General features: G+C 39.4%; 1 protein-coding gene across 1 annotated transcript; it reads right to left on the bottom strand.

Moving 5' to 3' along the window:
- Positions 1-11,286: 11,286 nt before the first annotated feature.
- Positions 11,287-12,095, bottom strand: LOC103706853 (dirigent protein 22-like). The gene has a single exon (XM_008791108.4). The coding sequence runs from the start codon at positions 12,074-12,076 to the stop codon at positions 11,498-11,500; it is 579 nt and encodes a 192-aa protein (XP_008789330.1). The 5' UTR covers positions 12,077-12,095; the 3' UTR covers positions 11,287-11,497.
- Between the last annotated feature and the right edge of the window lie 1,348 nt (positions 12,096-13,443).

Raw genomic sequence — 13,443 nt, 5'->3', positions numbered from 1 at the left:
AGAGAATCCTGACGGGCCGACGTTCCTTTGGATTCTGTGAACCTATGCTTGTTGCTAACTTGCTATCCTCCCACACTGACCAACAGTACCACAACCCACGCCAAAAAAAAGAAAAAGAAAAAGAAAAAGAAAAGACTTTCTTTTGTTTTTCCTCTCTCTCTCTCTCTTCGGATCCATTCGGGTCAGGTCGGGTCCATTTGGTAAATCCAGACCCGACCCAGAAAATGATTCGGGTCCAATTTTAGGATCCGATCCGGACCCGCGGATCCTAAAATTCGGATCGGGTCGGGTCTACGCGGGTCGGGTCGGGTCGGGTCGACCCGTGTCGACCCGACCCATTTGCAGCCTTACCCATGATGGACTAGCCTGACCAAAGTTATCTAACATTTAAAAGAGAGAGTGAATAGTTGAAAGAAAAGAAAAAGCTACCGGTAGTTTCTCTCTCCCCCTCTCTTTTCTATATTTCTTAACATTATTGACATCCAGACTTCTCTCCTAAAAAAAATTTAGTGTTTTAGAGAGAGAAACAAAAATGAATAACTTTTTTTCATTCTTTTTCTGCACCATAAGCATTTGAACGGTAATTTTCATATTCTTTCCATTGTGATTGAATACTCGATTTTAAGCATGTTCTAGGAGTGGATAAGCATGTGGTTCAGCCCTTGGGATCCTCGGAGTTTCACTTTTACACTCTTTCAAAATAATTCATGAAACTTAAAATTCTATTTAGTATTCTTTATGTTATCAGAAATCTTATTCACGTCAAGATGCCATAACCAATTTAAGGAATCCAGCTTTAAAATGACAATCCTTTTATAGAAAATATTCCTCTTTTTTTCCTAAATAACAAGTTCTCGACAATTGCTGGCAAAATGTAACCATGACTTGAGTAAGAGGACTATTTAAAATTGTTTCGGCATTATAATTGCCTAATTTAGTTGTGTTGTTGCGGTATATCCAACTTAGTGAATTTCATAATTTTATAAGTTTTTTTTAATGAAAAAATCATTCTGTTGTAATCTAGAAAGATAGCTACTTATTAAGTACTAATTTTTATCCTAGTTACTCTTTGTTAACCGATATACTTATTCCTTTTTTAAAAAATGATATAATAAAAAAAGAAAGAGAATCATTAGTATGCTAGGCCCCATTTAGCCAGACAATTAACATAGTCGTATAATGATGAATGGTTGCACCAAAAGATATAGTGCCAAAAGTGATTTTTAACTTGTATTTTAATTATTTTTATTCATTAAACAATAATACGGTTATGCTAGGTGTTGTTTGGTATCTTTTTTTATATATTTTCAAAAATAAAAATATTTTTTTTGCATACTTTTCAATTTTCAAAATATAAAATATGTGGTATAATTCATTTTTTTTAAAAAAATAAAAATATAACGGTAATTAGTGGTGATAAAGGAGGTAGTGATAGGATGGTGGTGTCACAGAGGTGATATTGGTGGTGCTAGGGTAGAAGATGGCAGCCATATAGTGGAGGCAACTATGATGAGGGCAACGATGAAGATGACAATATGCTGGTCTAACAAAGTTCATTACAATGGCGGTGGTTGTGGTGCTTGCAATGGCGTAGCGAAGATGATAATCGTAGCAGTAGCATTGTGTCCAGATGGTGGCACTAATAATAAAGGTAATGATAGTGATGGGGACAAAGGTGACAATGATGGTGTTAACGATTGTAGTACAAAAATATAAATGTTTATTTTAAAAAAAATTTAATAAAAATAGAAACAATATTACCAAACATATTTTTATCTTCATCTTTGTTTTTATTTTAAAAAATAAAAAATAAAAAATAAAACTGATGCCACATAGGTTTTTACTCTGATGAAAGGTGCATAGAGCGCACATAGCGGTTTTGATTCTATTTAATTAGGCCAAGTTTGACAAATTATAATGGAGCTAGGTATCCTTCTCAAGCAGTGGAGGTTAGAGTTATGCTGAGAAACTTTTTCTCCTAAGATTTTTAAAATCAGAAGGCTCCTTGGAGGGCAAATTAGAGGAAATTGTGCAGTAACCATCACAAAAAAGCATCTACAATATTTTTTTTTCAGTTCTAAATTTTAATATTAGAATGGTCTTCATACTCTTCTTTAGTTATCAATTAGATAACATCCACCTTCCTTTTTGTTATCTGTAGATAATGCTGAGAATTTTCTCATTTTAAAAGTTCTGGTGGACTCAAGAATTTGTTCCAACTTACAAATTTCCCCTCCTAGAAATATCTGTACTATTTTTGTTAAGTTCTTCTGCATCTTACTATGTGACATTGTAGCAGGGAAAGGAAGTTGACTATTTTTGGAAGCAAGGGCCATCGCATGTGCCAGTGATGTGAGGGTAAAGGTACAAAGAGGAAGTCCACACGTGTATGATGCAGCAGGAAAGGAGCAATATTTGATGATACATAAAACTAGCAGATACACCCAATCCTGCATCCAAGGGGAATCATATGCTTGTTGCTAGGTTTGGCAATAGACTTGCTTTGAAAGGTTCAAAGTTCGCCGAAGTAACCTTGTTTTCATAAAAAGGAATGATTTAGGATAAGGTTTGCTATACTGAGTGTGCCGTATCGTATACGTTCCTTCGCTGCTCTTTCCTGGATTCTTCATGGATTCCTCTTCCCCACCCCGCGATCCATAGTATATTCCATTGTACCAAATCAATACATTGTGCGATACAGTACCGACACTCGATATGTTAAGTTGTACTATACCGAACTATGTACCAATACTATAATAGAATGGTATCGATATAGAATCTGGTTTGGAGATGACGAATCGTGACTTCAGGACTTGGTAGCTCAAAATTGCCACTAAGATGAAGAACGATACAATTGTAGAACAATCGCAAGGAGGGTAACATGCTTGTTGTTAGGTTGATGGGGAAGAAATTGGTCTATAACTTGGAGGGATGGTTTCAAATTTGTCATGATAAGCTTGTTTTCAGAATTATTTGGGGAGTTGGTAATCTTGTTTAAAATTGTCACTTGGCTAAAGAAAGATATGTTTGTCGGGGCACGGAGAAGTCTCTAAAAAACCAACCGATGGGGCGTTCTTTTCTTCTCCATCATGATCAGGGTGCGGCCATGGGAGGAAAAAAAATTTAGAATGATGCTGGGCAAACAAATGCAGGACACATGTCAAGCCAGTTTCAAAAGAAGGGGTTGGGTCACAGGACGAGAGGTTTTGGACTTGACACGGCAATGTGTACCATTTCCATCATAGGACGACGTTTATATCATCCCCTCGCTTTCATTGCAGAATTTCCTGCACAACAAAACGGACTCATTGGCTTGACGGTGTTCATGCACGTTCAATGGCTAGGAGTGTCTCAACGTTATAGGTTCATTCTCTAGTTCTCTCTCTCTCTTTCTATATGCATAGGTTCAATGGCTAGGATTGTCTCAATGTCATAGATTTATTCTCTAGTTCTCTCTCTCTCTATACACACACACACACACACGGATATATGTATGCATGTATGTATATACACACATAAGTTCAATAGCTAGGAGTGCCTCAACTACATAGTTTCATTTTCTAGTTCTCTCTCTCTCTACTTAGATCCATTCAGATTAAGATTAAATAATAAGGATCTAATAAAGATGATCTTATCCATCAAATATCATTTATTATTGTTAAACTGTTTACATACCCAAAATCGAATGATATGGAGATCTCGAGCCTATGCATCAAATGGTTAAAAATTGGTTAGTTTAAATAATATAAAATAATACATATTTTTGACCACTTGATGCAGACTAGGAGTCTCCAAATTATATGATTTTTAGTATGTAAATAATTTAGAAGCAATGCTGCAATAGGGCGTATCCAATAGCATGGATCATTGTTACTGGACCTCATCATCCAATCATGACCTCATTGGATCTGAGTGGAGATTCACTCGACCGGATTATATATATGTATGTATGTGTGCATATATATATATATATGTGTGTGTGTGTGTGTGTGTGTGTATATATATAAGTGATGGGTGAATTAAAATTTTCCAATTCCGAAAGCATGTTCATGGTTATTTGGACGAGAATGCACTAAATGCCCTCATGTCCACGGGATGATAATAAGAACTATCTCGTTAGCCATTTGTGAAGCCCGCATATTCAGGATGCATTTCGTGGTAAAGCTAAAGATGAATTAAAAAGTGGATAACAAAGGATATATATACACGCATACATACAAACACACACATATATAACTTTCAACTTAAGGTCGTTTTGCTTCAAACAAAAAAGACCCTATCAGCTTAAGGAATCTGATTTCATATTACCAATCAACTCGATCTCTTGCGTGACATGTAATTGTATGGGTACGAGAGAGCTAGAACCTCTCCTTTGTTTTATAGTGGGAATTCATGAATAGACTTCCATTTTGGATATACTTTTTGTGTTATTTCTCTCCCTCACTGTCTAAAGATACTCAAGCTTAGAGTGAGTTCCAATTCTGTGATAAAATCCTCTTTATTTTTGTATAAAATTGATGCAAGAGGTTCACCACCCTCGTTGTGGATAACTATGGCCATTTTAGGGGCGATTACAAAGGGTCTCGAGCAAGATTCATTATTTGGGAAGTCAAATCGCCTGCTAAATTTCAGGAAGCCCCAACTTGTTCGTACAATATCCAATTGCATTGCTTTCTTTTTTTTTTTGAAAACAAATAATTTTTCGAGCTCTATGATGTAGTCATTCCTTAGAGATGTGGGCATCGAGCGTTCAAGATCAAATTTAATCCTTTGGATCCCGAAGTGGGCTGATCCAATTTTTTTTTTTTTTTGGAAAAGATTTTGATCGGACGTATCTCTTAATTCAAAAAGAGTTAGGTGAAGCATCTGCACGCAAAGTCAATCTTTTTCAGAAAACTTGTATCCTCTTTAATCTAGAAGAGAAATGTGACTTGGCTTATAGAAAGACGGATTTGATTAGTATAAATAGAAGCTATATATCTCGATTTATTATTCGTTAATGAAAGAGAAGGGAATCTATCCCTACTTTAACCAAAATTTTTATTTTTTCTAAATTTTTGTAAGTAATTCGAGTTGAGCGTATTGAAAGAATTGCTTTCTTTATCTGATCGATCATATCAAAATGCTTTTGACTATTGTGCTGTCATTTACTTTAAGAAAGTACCACCATGAATTCCACATTATAATCTCTCCTACCATTGACCAGTTTGGTGACGCTAGAGATCTAATGCAGAAGCCTTCTTGGATGTTAGGACAGAGAAGAAAAGAGCTTGTTAGTTGTCGAGGAGAAAGAACATTATGAAAAATACCTTTGCCTTTGTGGCGTCTAAGTGGTGGTTTTTGGTATCATCATAGTGCGAGCATGCTTTCAACCTTGCCTTCACCAGAACAACTATAATTGATGAGTGGGGCTACACTCAAATTACCTTTTGCTAGTGGATTAAGTAAAAAAAAAAGTAGTAGTACCTCCCCCTCCAACAACCACCATCTGTAGAAGAACACGGCTCCACATGTAATCCTCCTTGTGGGCATTACGTGCTTAACTAAAAAGCCTACCAAAAGAAAGAGTGGTCATTCAAACAAAGCTAAGGAATCTGAGGAAGAAGATTGGGACAAGTTGTGGCTTATAGGCTAAATCCATCCATTTATTTAGGAGGGGTCTAGATTTCTTTTTGATGTAGAATGGGGCATTAGGGTTTCTAAATACGAACATGCTTGATGATCTCTTATGCATGTCGGGAGGTGGCCAAAAGGCTCGAGATAATGGATGTTACATTGGATCGAACCTAATCAACCACAAAGAGAGCAATCAACAACATGTCACTCTGGAGCATGCGGCGACCGTCGACATATCTTCTCCGATGAGGCCATGTGTCATGCTTTTTCCTTGGTGACCTTTGTTGATCTGGACCCAACTCATATAGTAGACCAACTCAAATGCATTAGACATGGCACATTAGTGCATTGGTTGTTTCTTTGTTAAGAACACAAGTTTGAATTGAAATCCCCACCTGTAGTCTATGCTTTCTATGGGGCTAAAAAGAGCCGTTACAGACCATGCCACCTTGCCCATGCTCATGTTAGTGGGAATAAAGATGGTGGCATGCCTAAATTATGTCCCATGATCCGAGTGGGTGGCCTTCCGGCAACTTTGCTATCAAGTCATGAGCACCTCGACAGCTTCGCCACTCAAAATTCTAGTGCTTTCATTTCAAGGGAAGACAGCTTCAGCGTAATTGCCAAGTTTTAGGATTGGAGTTTCAAGATCCTATTCACTTCCTTTTCTAGGTGGGCAATGGTGGGAAGTATCTTTGGCGTGGCTTCAACAGTTTGATGAATGGTTTCTTGTGGGCATGGAAAGCACTATAACTTGGTCGCTAGTGAGCCTCTACGTGCACCAGTTTAAAATACTTATATTTTTCAAATATAAATATTGCTCATTATTGTTTAACCATCGCAGAAAGATAGAAATTGAACCTAGGGCTGGCCTAACCCTTAGGCGACTTAGGAGGTCGCTTAAGGCTCTGGCCCAAAGAATGCTCACCGCAGGAAAGGCCTCAAACACAAAATGGAAAGAAAAAAGACCTTTCTATGAGTTGGTCTTAGACCGGTCCACTGCAGGGAAGGCTTCAAAGTCAAAACGGCTTTAGGTCTCCAAATACATTGGGCCGCTCCTGATTGAATCCATGCCAAAACAAATCCATCCATCTTTCATTCCAGGTTAGAATGCGATATAAACCTCGAGTTTGTTCGACACAAATTGAGCCCATGCCAAAACAAATCCCTCGCTGATGACCAGCCAATATCCATTAATTTATCTGGTTTGTGGGACTCATCAGAGTGCTGCGGACACTCTTGCCCTAAACATGGGGGTGTCAGTCCTTGCAACCAATTCTCTCTACAACACAAACTCGTGCATCTACTCAGAGACGCAGGCAAGCATGGGTTTCCCAAACGTCTCCATTTCTTTTAGCCGGGTGCGACACTCAAGTAATGGCCTAAGGTGTTCGATGGCCGGTGCATTGCATTGTCATGCCCTTTTTCCCGGCACTCAGCAATGGATTTCGGATACTTATCCTTGGAGAGTTTGGGCGATGCACTTTTAAGATGAGTGGACGTTCTGATATATTTTTGGAGCCTATGCATCAGATGTGCAGTGGAAGCACAAAAAATAGTCCTCCTATGCATCACTGACAAGCAAGGAATTAAGCTCCAAACACTACAAGAAAGAGAAGCTTTGGTGACGCTTTTTAAGGTCTATACCGATGCTTTTTAAGGAGATGGTTTCTTGAATCTGGAGATCGAGAAAGAGCAACGAAGAGAGGAGGGGAGGGGGGTGCGGCGGCCGGAGGGGTTAGGGATCGCTTTTGAAAGCGAGCGATGGAGAGAGAAGGAGAGGGGGTTAGGAATTTGTAAGGAAGAATGGGCCTCCGACGACGCTTTATAAAGCGTCGTTCGGGGAGGCAGGATGCGGATTATTTTTTTTTGGAAAAATTTGGCCTCTGACGACGCTTTTGAAAGCGTCGTCATTTCAAAAATGACCTCCGACGACGCTTCGAAAAGCGTCAGTTTTTTTTTATTTTTCGACGACGGTATTTAGCGTCGTCTTAGCCCATGAAGCGTCGTCTATTGCCGACGATAAAACTGACTTTACTTTTAGTGAAAGGCATCAAGTATTTTCTGTTGTGTTGTGAATAGGACGTAAAAAAACCACAAAAAATAGTTTATAGTTGCACACTCTTAAGTGTCCATCCCACTGCAAGAAATCATAAAAAATTTTGACCGCCAAAAATTAATATTGGATTTTTTTTTGAAAAACTTATGATCCATTATATCTCCCACTTTTTTCGAAAATGCAGGGCAAGTGTTGGTGTCCGGTACTTAGAAAATGTAGGAATTTAGTGCGAAGAAAAACCACAAAACTATTTCATGTACTATCTGTAGTAGGAATTAAATCGGTGACCTATCAACTAAATAAGAACAGCCCAACCACCTGACAGTAATCTATTTTATTAAATTAATGTCTACTATAGTTAAAAGATTATTCGCAAGAAATATACTCATTTGAAATATGTTGTCATATTTCATATTTTAATATTTATTTTTACAAAAGATTTAATCTTTTGTACTTTGATAAATGCAAAATCAATAACTTCATTCCTTTCTTTGTGATATTTTCAAAATAATTTTGTTTAAAGTATTTAAGAGCATCAATAACTTCAACACATTCTTATATTTGTATATAATTTTTTTCTTACAAGTTCTTTAAAATATAGATAATTTTACTTGTGTTGCAATTAAAAAATAATAAGAATATTATACATTATTTAAAAAATTATAGTTTTTAATATATTTTTGATACAAAATCTAGTCAAATTAATGATCGAGACCCTTTGCCAAGTCAATCTCCTGCATTCTTATTGTTGATCGAGTTAAACTCAGCATCAATATGCACTCTAAGTTAGCATTTTTATTTTGCATTAGTAAATCATGCTTCCAAAAAAATTTTGACTTATTGATAAGAAAAATAAAGAATAACTATAAACTAATATTTGGTAATTAAATCATAGTACGGGTTAACATATTACGAATGTAGAGCAAAGTGTTTTTTCTTGATATTTTTTAAAAATATGAGAAATAATATCATGGATTTTATGATATATTGTAATGTTCATGTGCTTGTGTACAATTCGACTCTTGGGTGCACTTGTGCATGCATATGCATGTGAACTGAAAAATCTCATGTTTGTGCATGCATGTCGAACTAACATTTCTCACATCATATTAGCATACATATTATCCATCATCTTCCTCCTTCCTCCTCCTTTTCAAGGACAAAGTTACACCAGTGCCAATATGCAACAACGTTGTGGGCCATTCAATCTCTTGTGGGCTCCAATGTTCCATTGGTGTCTTGGTGATCAAAACCATCCATTCATCTTTCTTGTGTATAGCTATGCTTCCATAGTTCTCCCTCTGAAATGAGCCTAGCCTGGTATTGGGCCTTAATGAGGCTTGGTCTTGGAACTTGCTCAACTGTGACATGCCCATTCGTTTTATTGCAAAATGACCTATGGTGTGTCCCTGGCCGGTGCAACGAGTTTATTTGTCTTAGTAGGCACACCAACATGGGACATAAGCTATGGCCATTTTTAAGGGATTTTTCATTATTAATAAGAAATCGAGAACAAGATTTTGTCACCTAATACAAGGGGTGGTATCCAATCTCTTCAAGTCCAGGTATATGTAGATTTCCTAATTCTACAATCCATCAATTGGGTCAGTTTTTGTTCTGGGTAGGTACAAAATTCCAGCACTTATTGGGCTAAAGTCCCCATTTCTAAAAACAGTGACACGGAGGAAAGAGAAATGACGTCCATATGCTGGCTGAAGGAAATGATAGTTGAGTCTCATGGTGGTAGGTGACATGTTAGGCCAAGTGGTGGTTGTTGTGGGTGAAAACTTAACGAGACCTTTATGTTTTATGATATGTTAGATAATCGTCGGGTTTCTTTTGTGTCGTTATTTTTTTTATTTTTATATTTTGCTTTAACAAGTTCTTCATACAATATGCGTATGAATACATGCAAAAAAAATCAGAAAACACAAGCTCGCGGAGTGCCAGTGGCAGCTCCCGCTCTCCTGACCACATGGCGTATCCTGAGTGGTAGGCCGCGTAGGAAGCCACCCAGTCAGCCGTCTCGTTGGCCTCTCTAAAGACATGCTTGGCCTCGAAGACCACATTACCCCTCACCATCATCCCAATGTCCCAGATCAGAGGGTGGTCTGTGCTTTCACCACTCAGTCCCCTTCGAATCTACCCAATGACCATAGCCAAATCGTCCTCCAGAATGATCAAGCTGGCCCGCAGCACCTGCCGCGCATGGCGAAGGCTTGCCCAAGCAGCTCGCAAGTTCGCCCCTGGAACTGATGTGTCGAACAACTGGCAACCGCCCGCTGCCACTACCTTAGAGTGAGGATCCCGTATAACAAAGACTGCCCCGCCTCGCGTACCGCCATCCAGCACCGATCCGTCAAAGTCGACCTTAAGGAAGCTTGTTTTGTGTCGTTATTAGCTCGAAATGATTGTATCTGCCCTAGACCTAGACTTCAAATTTCTACTCTATTTAGGGCTGGTCAAGTGGCTGTTAGTAGGGTGACGCAGTTTGCACCTAGAGACATAACTCGGTAAAACAAATTCAATCGATAGGAACGATTTGAGACTTGAATAAGTCTACCAACAATGAAACAGAAGGCAATAAATTTATTCGTAATAGTAGCAAACAACGACAACGAGGACGACAATGAAGACGGCGATGACAAGAACAAGAAGAAAACAACATAACAGCTACTCTCCTTCATCGATTGTGAGGAAGATGGTGGCAAGCACAATGACACAAATTTTTGGTTTGATGCCCTGGGCGCATGGAGGATCTCCATAACAACATTCACGAGTAATCCAGCGTGCAACTTTCCACCATGCAAAGCATCCAAGCAATTAATAGCATATATCAGCTTGAAGTGGCAGTAGCAGCACGCTTGAGGCAGCTTTGTCGCCTTAGCCTGCACCAGCGTGGACGGAGGAACCATGGGGGAGTCAGCTTCTTGGTGGTAGTGCTTGCCATGTCCTTGCTCTCTACTCTATATGCTCTTTTATCACTCTATTCTTAAAAGGGAGGATGGAGATCATGATAGCAGATGGGAGGTCTAATATACCATAGGACAGGTTTGATAGGAGGGCTACTGTGGCATCAGCATGACCTTAGCAGGGACCGACGTACAAAAGATAATTAAATATTATTACTTTTTGAAGTTAACTGATGTGATGCTAATAAAAAAAAGATTTACGATATAACATCCGTCCAACAGGGCTTGTCTCATAAAGTGGTCCAATTAACATTTCACCAATTGGGATAATTAGACTTTTCCATGCATCCATGCTTCTTATTTAAGTTACCATAGATGTCGTCGTCGCCGCAGCATCCAATGTGATGGATTTCGTGGTTTGTTTTGGAAGATTCATAGTCTCTTCCAATGGTGCTGGGCTTACACATCCAATGATATCACACACAGACACACACAGAGAGAGAGAGAGAGAGAGAGAGAGAGAGAGAGAGAAGATGAGACGTCCCCATCATCTGGACCCGTAGATCACGGGGTGGAATTCAGTAGCATCCGGACTCGGTGGAGACGCCCTCGTGAAAGGTCTCACACGGCCACCAATACTTCGTCCTTTGTTTCACTGCTCAGCGACAAGCCGTCCATGCAAACAGAAGGGCGGTACCGTCCATGGGATAAAACTGTTATGTTATGAATCTAATCTAACTGAAGGGTAACTCCCACAAAGACACAGTGAAAAGGAGCCTCAGCATCTACCGAGGAAGAAAAGTATCAAATAAAGACACCAGTCTGCTTAAAGATCAACACTCAAAAATGAAAAGAAGACGACCTACAGCTAATTATTGCTTCAAGCGGCACTTCAATTATTAAGTTCAGTTCAGTAGTGCAGCACGTAAGCATTGTACTCAACAATGGCATCCCCCGTGTTGGGATTAAACCAGTGGGTTTGGGCCTGAGCATAGCCCCGGGCGAATCGGAACAGCCCGCTCCCTCCGACCACCGGCATCTCCCGTACCCGGTGAAGCACCGGGTTCCGTCCGAGCACGGTGAGCACGCTGCCGTTGTACTTCCCCTCTGTGAACACCAGGTTCATGACCATGAGCAGGCCCAGCTCCTGCTGGGCCGCAAATGCATACATCCCCTGAGCCCGGCCCACGGGTTTCGAAGTCGGCTCCGGCCCCTCCGTCAGCAAATCATCCATCATGACGGTCTTGCCGAAGCTCGATGGCAAAGGCATGACCGGATCGGTGACCGGCATCGCCGTCGCGTTGCGGCCGCTCACTACGTCATGGAAGAAGAAGTGGAGGTGGCTTACCTTCTGCCTTAGCTTCATGTGGGCTGGTTTGGAGAAATGGGCCTGGGTTTTTGCATTAGTTAGGCCGCAAGTGGGGAGGAAGAGGGATGGGAGGAGCATGCCAAAAAGAAGAGATGAAATGGTTGTGGTGACGGTAGCCATTTTTCTGCCAATGCGTGGAGGGCATGGAATTAAGCTAAGATGGAAGCTATATTTATAGAGGAAAACGATCGTGGCAAAGAGAAATGAAGTGCAATAATGAGTGTGGGGACCAAGTTGTAGTAAAATTCGTGACACAAACTAATTGGCTCAGCGGGAGCTTTGGTTCCATGGAGGTAATAGGGAACAGCCAAGTCAGCACCCAAAAGTATGGGAATAAGCCATGGTCCCACCATGTGTAGGATTATGTGACAGGATTGGATTCACTGGAACTTGCTGTTTTCTGTTACATATAGCTCCTGGTCTCAAGCTCTCAATCAGTGCGGGAGCCAGCACTTGGAACCACCGTTGCCTTTATTTATTCCATTCAGAGGTCTCCAAGTCTGTTAAACGGGGACGGTGGGATAAAATTAATTCACCGGGGAAAAAGAAACCAACGTTGTGGACCCGTCAACGCTACAATTAAGTGAGAATTATGCACAATCACATCTGTTATAATATAACATGCATGCACGACATTGAATATCACAGTATGATCGTCCTCGACCGCCATGACCTTCTTGTTGATTACCAGGCTTATGGTGCCTTCTGATATATTACAGTTGTCAGAATCATGTACAATCTCGCCTATTATAGTACGTATAATATTAGATATCACAGTTATTACATATTGCATGCATAATCTTGGTATATCAGCTCGGATCAATCTCTAAAAATCATAGAATCTAATTGTCATATTCAAATTCAGTATTCATATCAAATCATAAAATTTTGTTATTATATTATACTATATATATGTCCTCTAGTATTTTTCTCATAATCATAGAACTTTATTGTTGTATCTTACTATATCTATGAGCTCAATTTGAATATAAAGCACACTAGTGCTATGAACAATATATGTAATTTAAATCATATTTTTAATACAAATTTCTCAACTATGGTGTTTAAAGAATCCATATTTGACTTTGCTTAGCTACCACGCTTTAAAGGACTCTCATGCGGGGACTTCTGCTTACATGAGGAGGAAGAGAGTGTACGGGAGAGAACTTTGAAAAGCAGCACGATGAAAAAGAAATCAGGGAGAGTCTAAAGGAAGCATAAAACAATTGGAAGGTGGAGAATGTTTGGGAGAAACCTCCCCACCCTACCTTCCGGCATTTAGGATCGTACAAAATTAATGTTCTGTGGGTACAAAATCATTTTTTTTATTTTCTTGGGTGAAATCATTACATGGTGGAATAAGGCCATTTGGGAATTCAAAGGAGTCATCATACATGTAATAGTTCGTGTTAATTATTATGTCCAAAGGTTAATATCTTAAGTAGCAAACTTTGGCATCCGAAGGTGGGGCTTGCTTTGAAGGCAAG

This window comes from Phoenix dactylifera, chromosome 10 (assembly GCF_009389715.1).
Source record: "Phoenix dactylifera cultivar Barhee BC4 chromosome 10, palm_55x_up_171113_PBpolish2nd_filt_p, whole genome shotgun sequence".
NCBI classification, from domain to species: domain Eukaryota; kingdom Viridiplantae; phylum Streptophyta; class Magnoliopsida; order Arecales; family Arecaceae; genus Phoenix; species Phoenix dactylifera.
This window is presented reverse-complemented; position numbering and strand designations above follow the sequence as displayed.

Coding starts and splice junctions, on each gene's coding strand:
- LOC103706853 (XM_008791108.4), bottom strand. CDS start 12,076: ATGGCTACCGTCACCACAACCATTTCATCTCTTCTTTTTGGCATGCTC.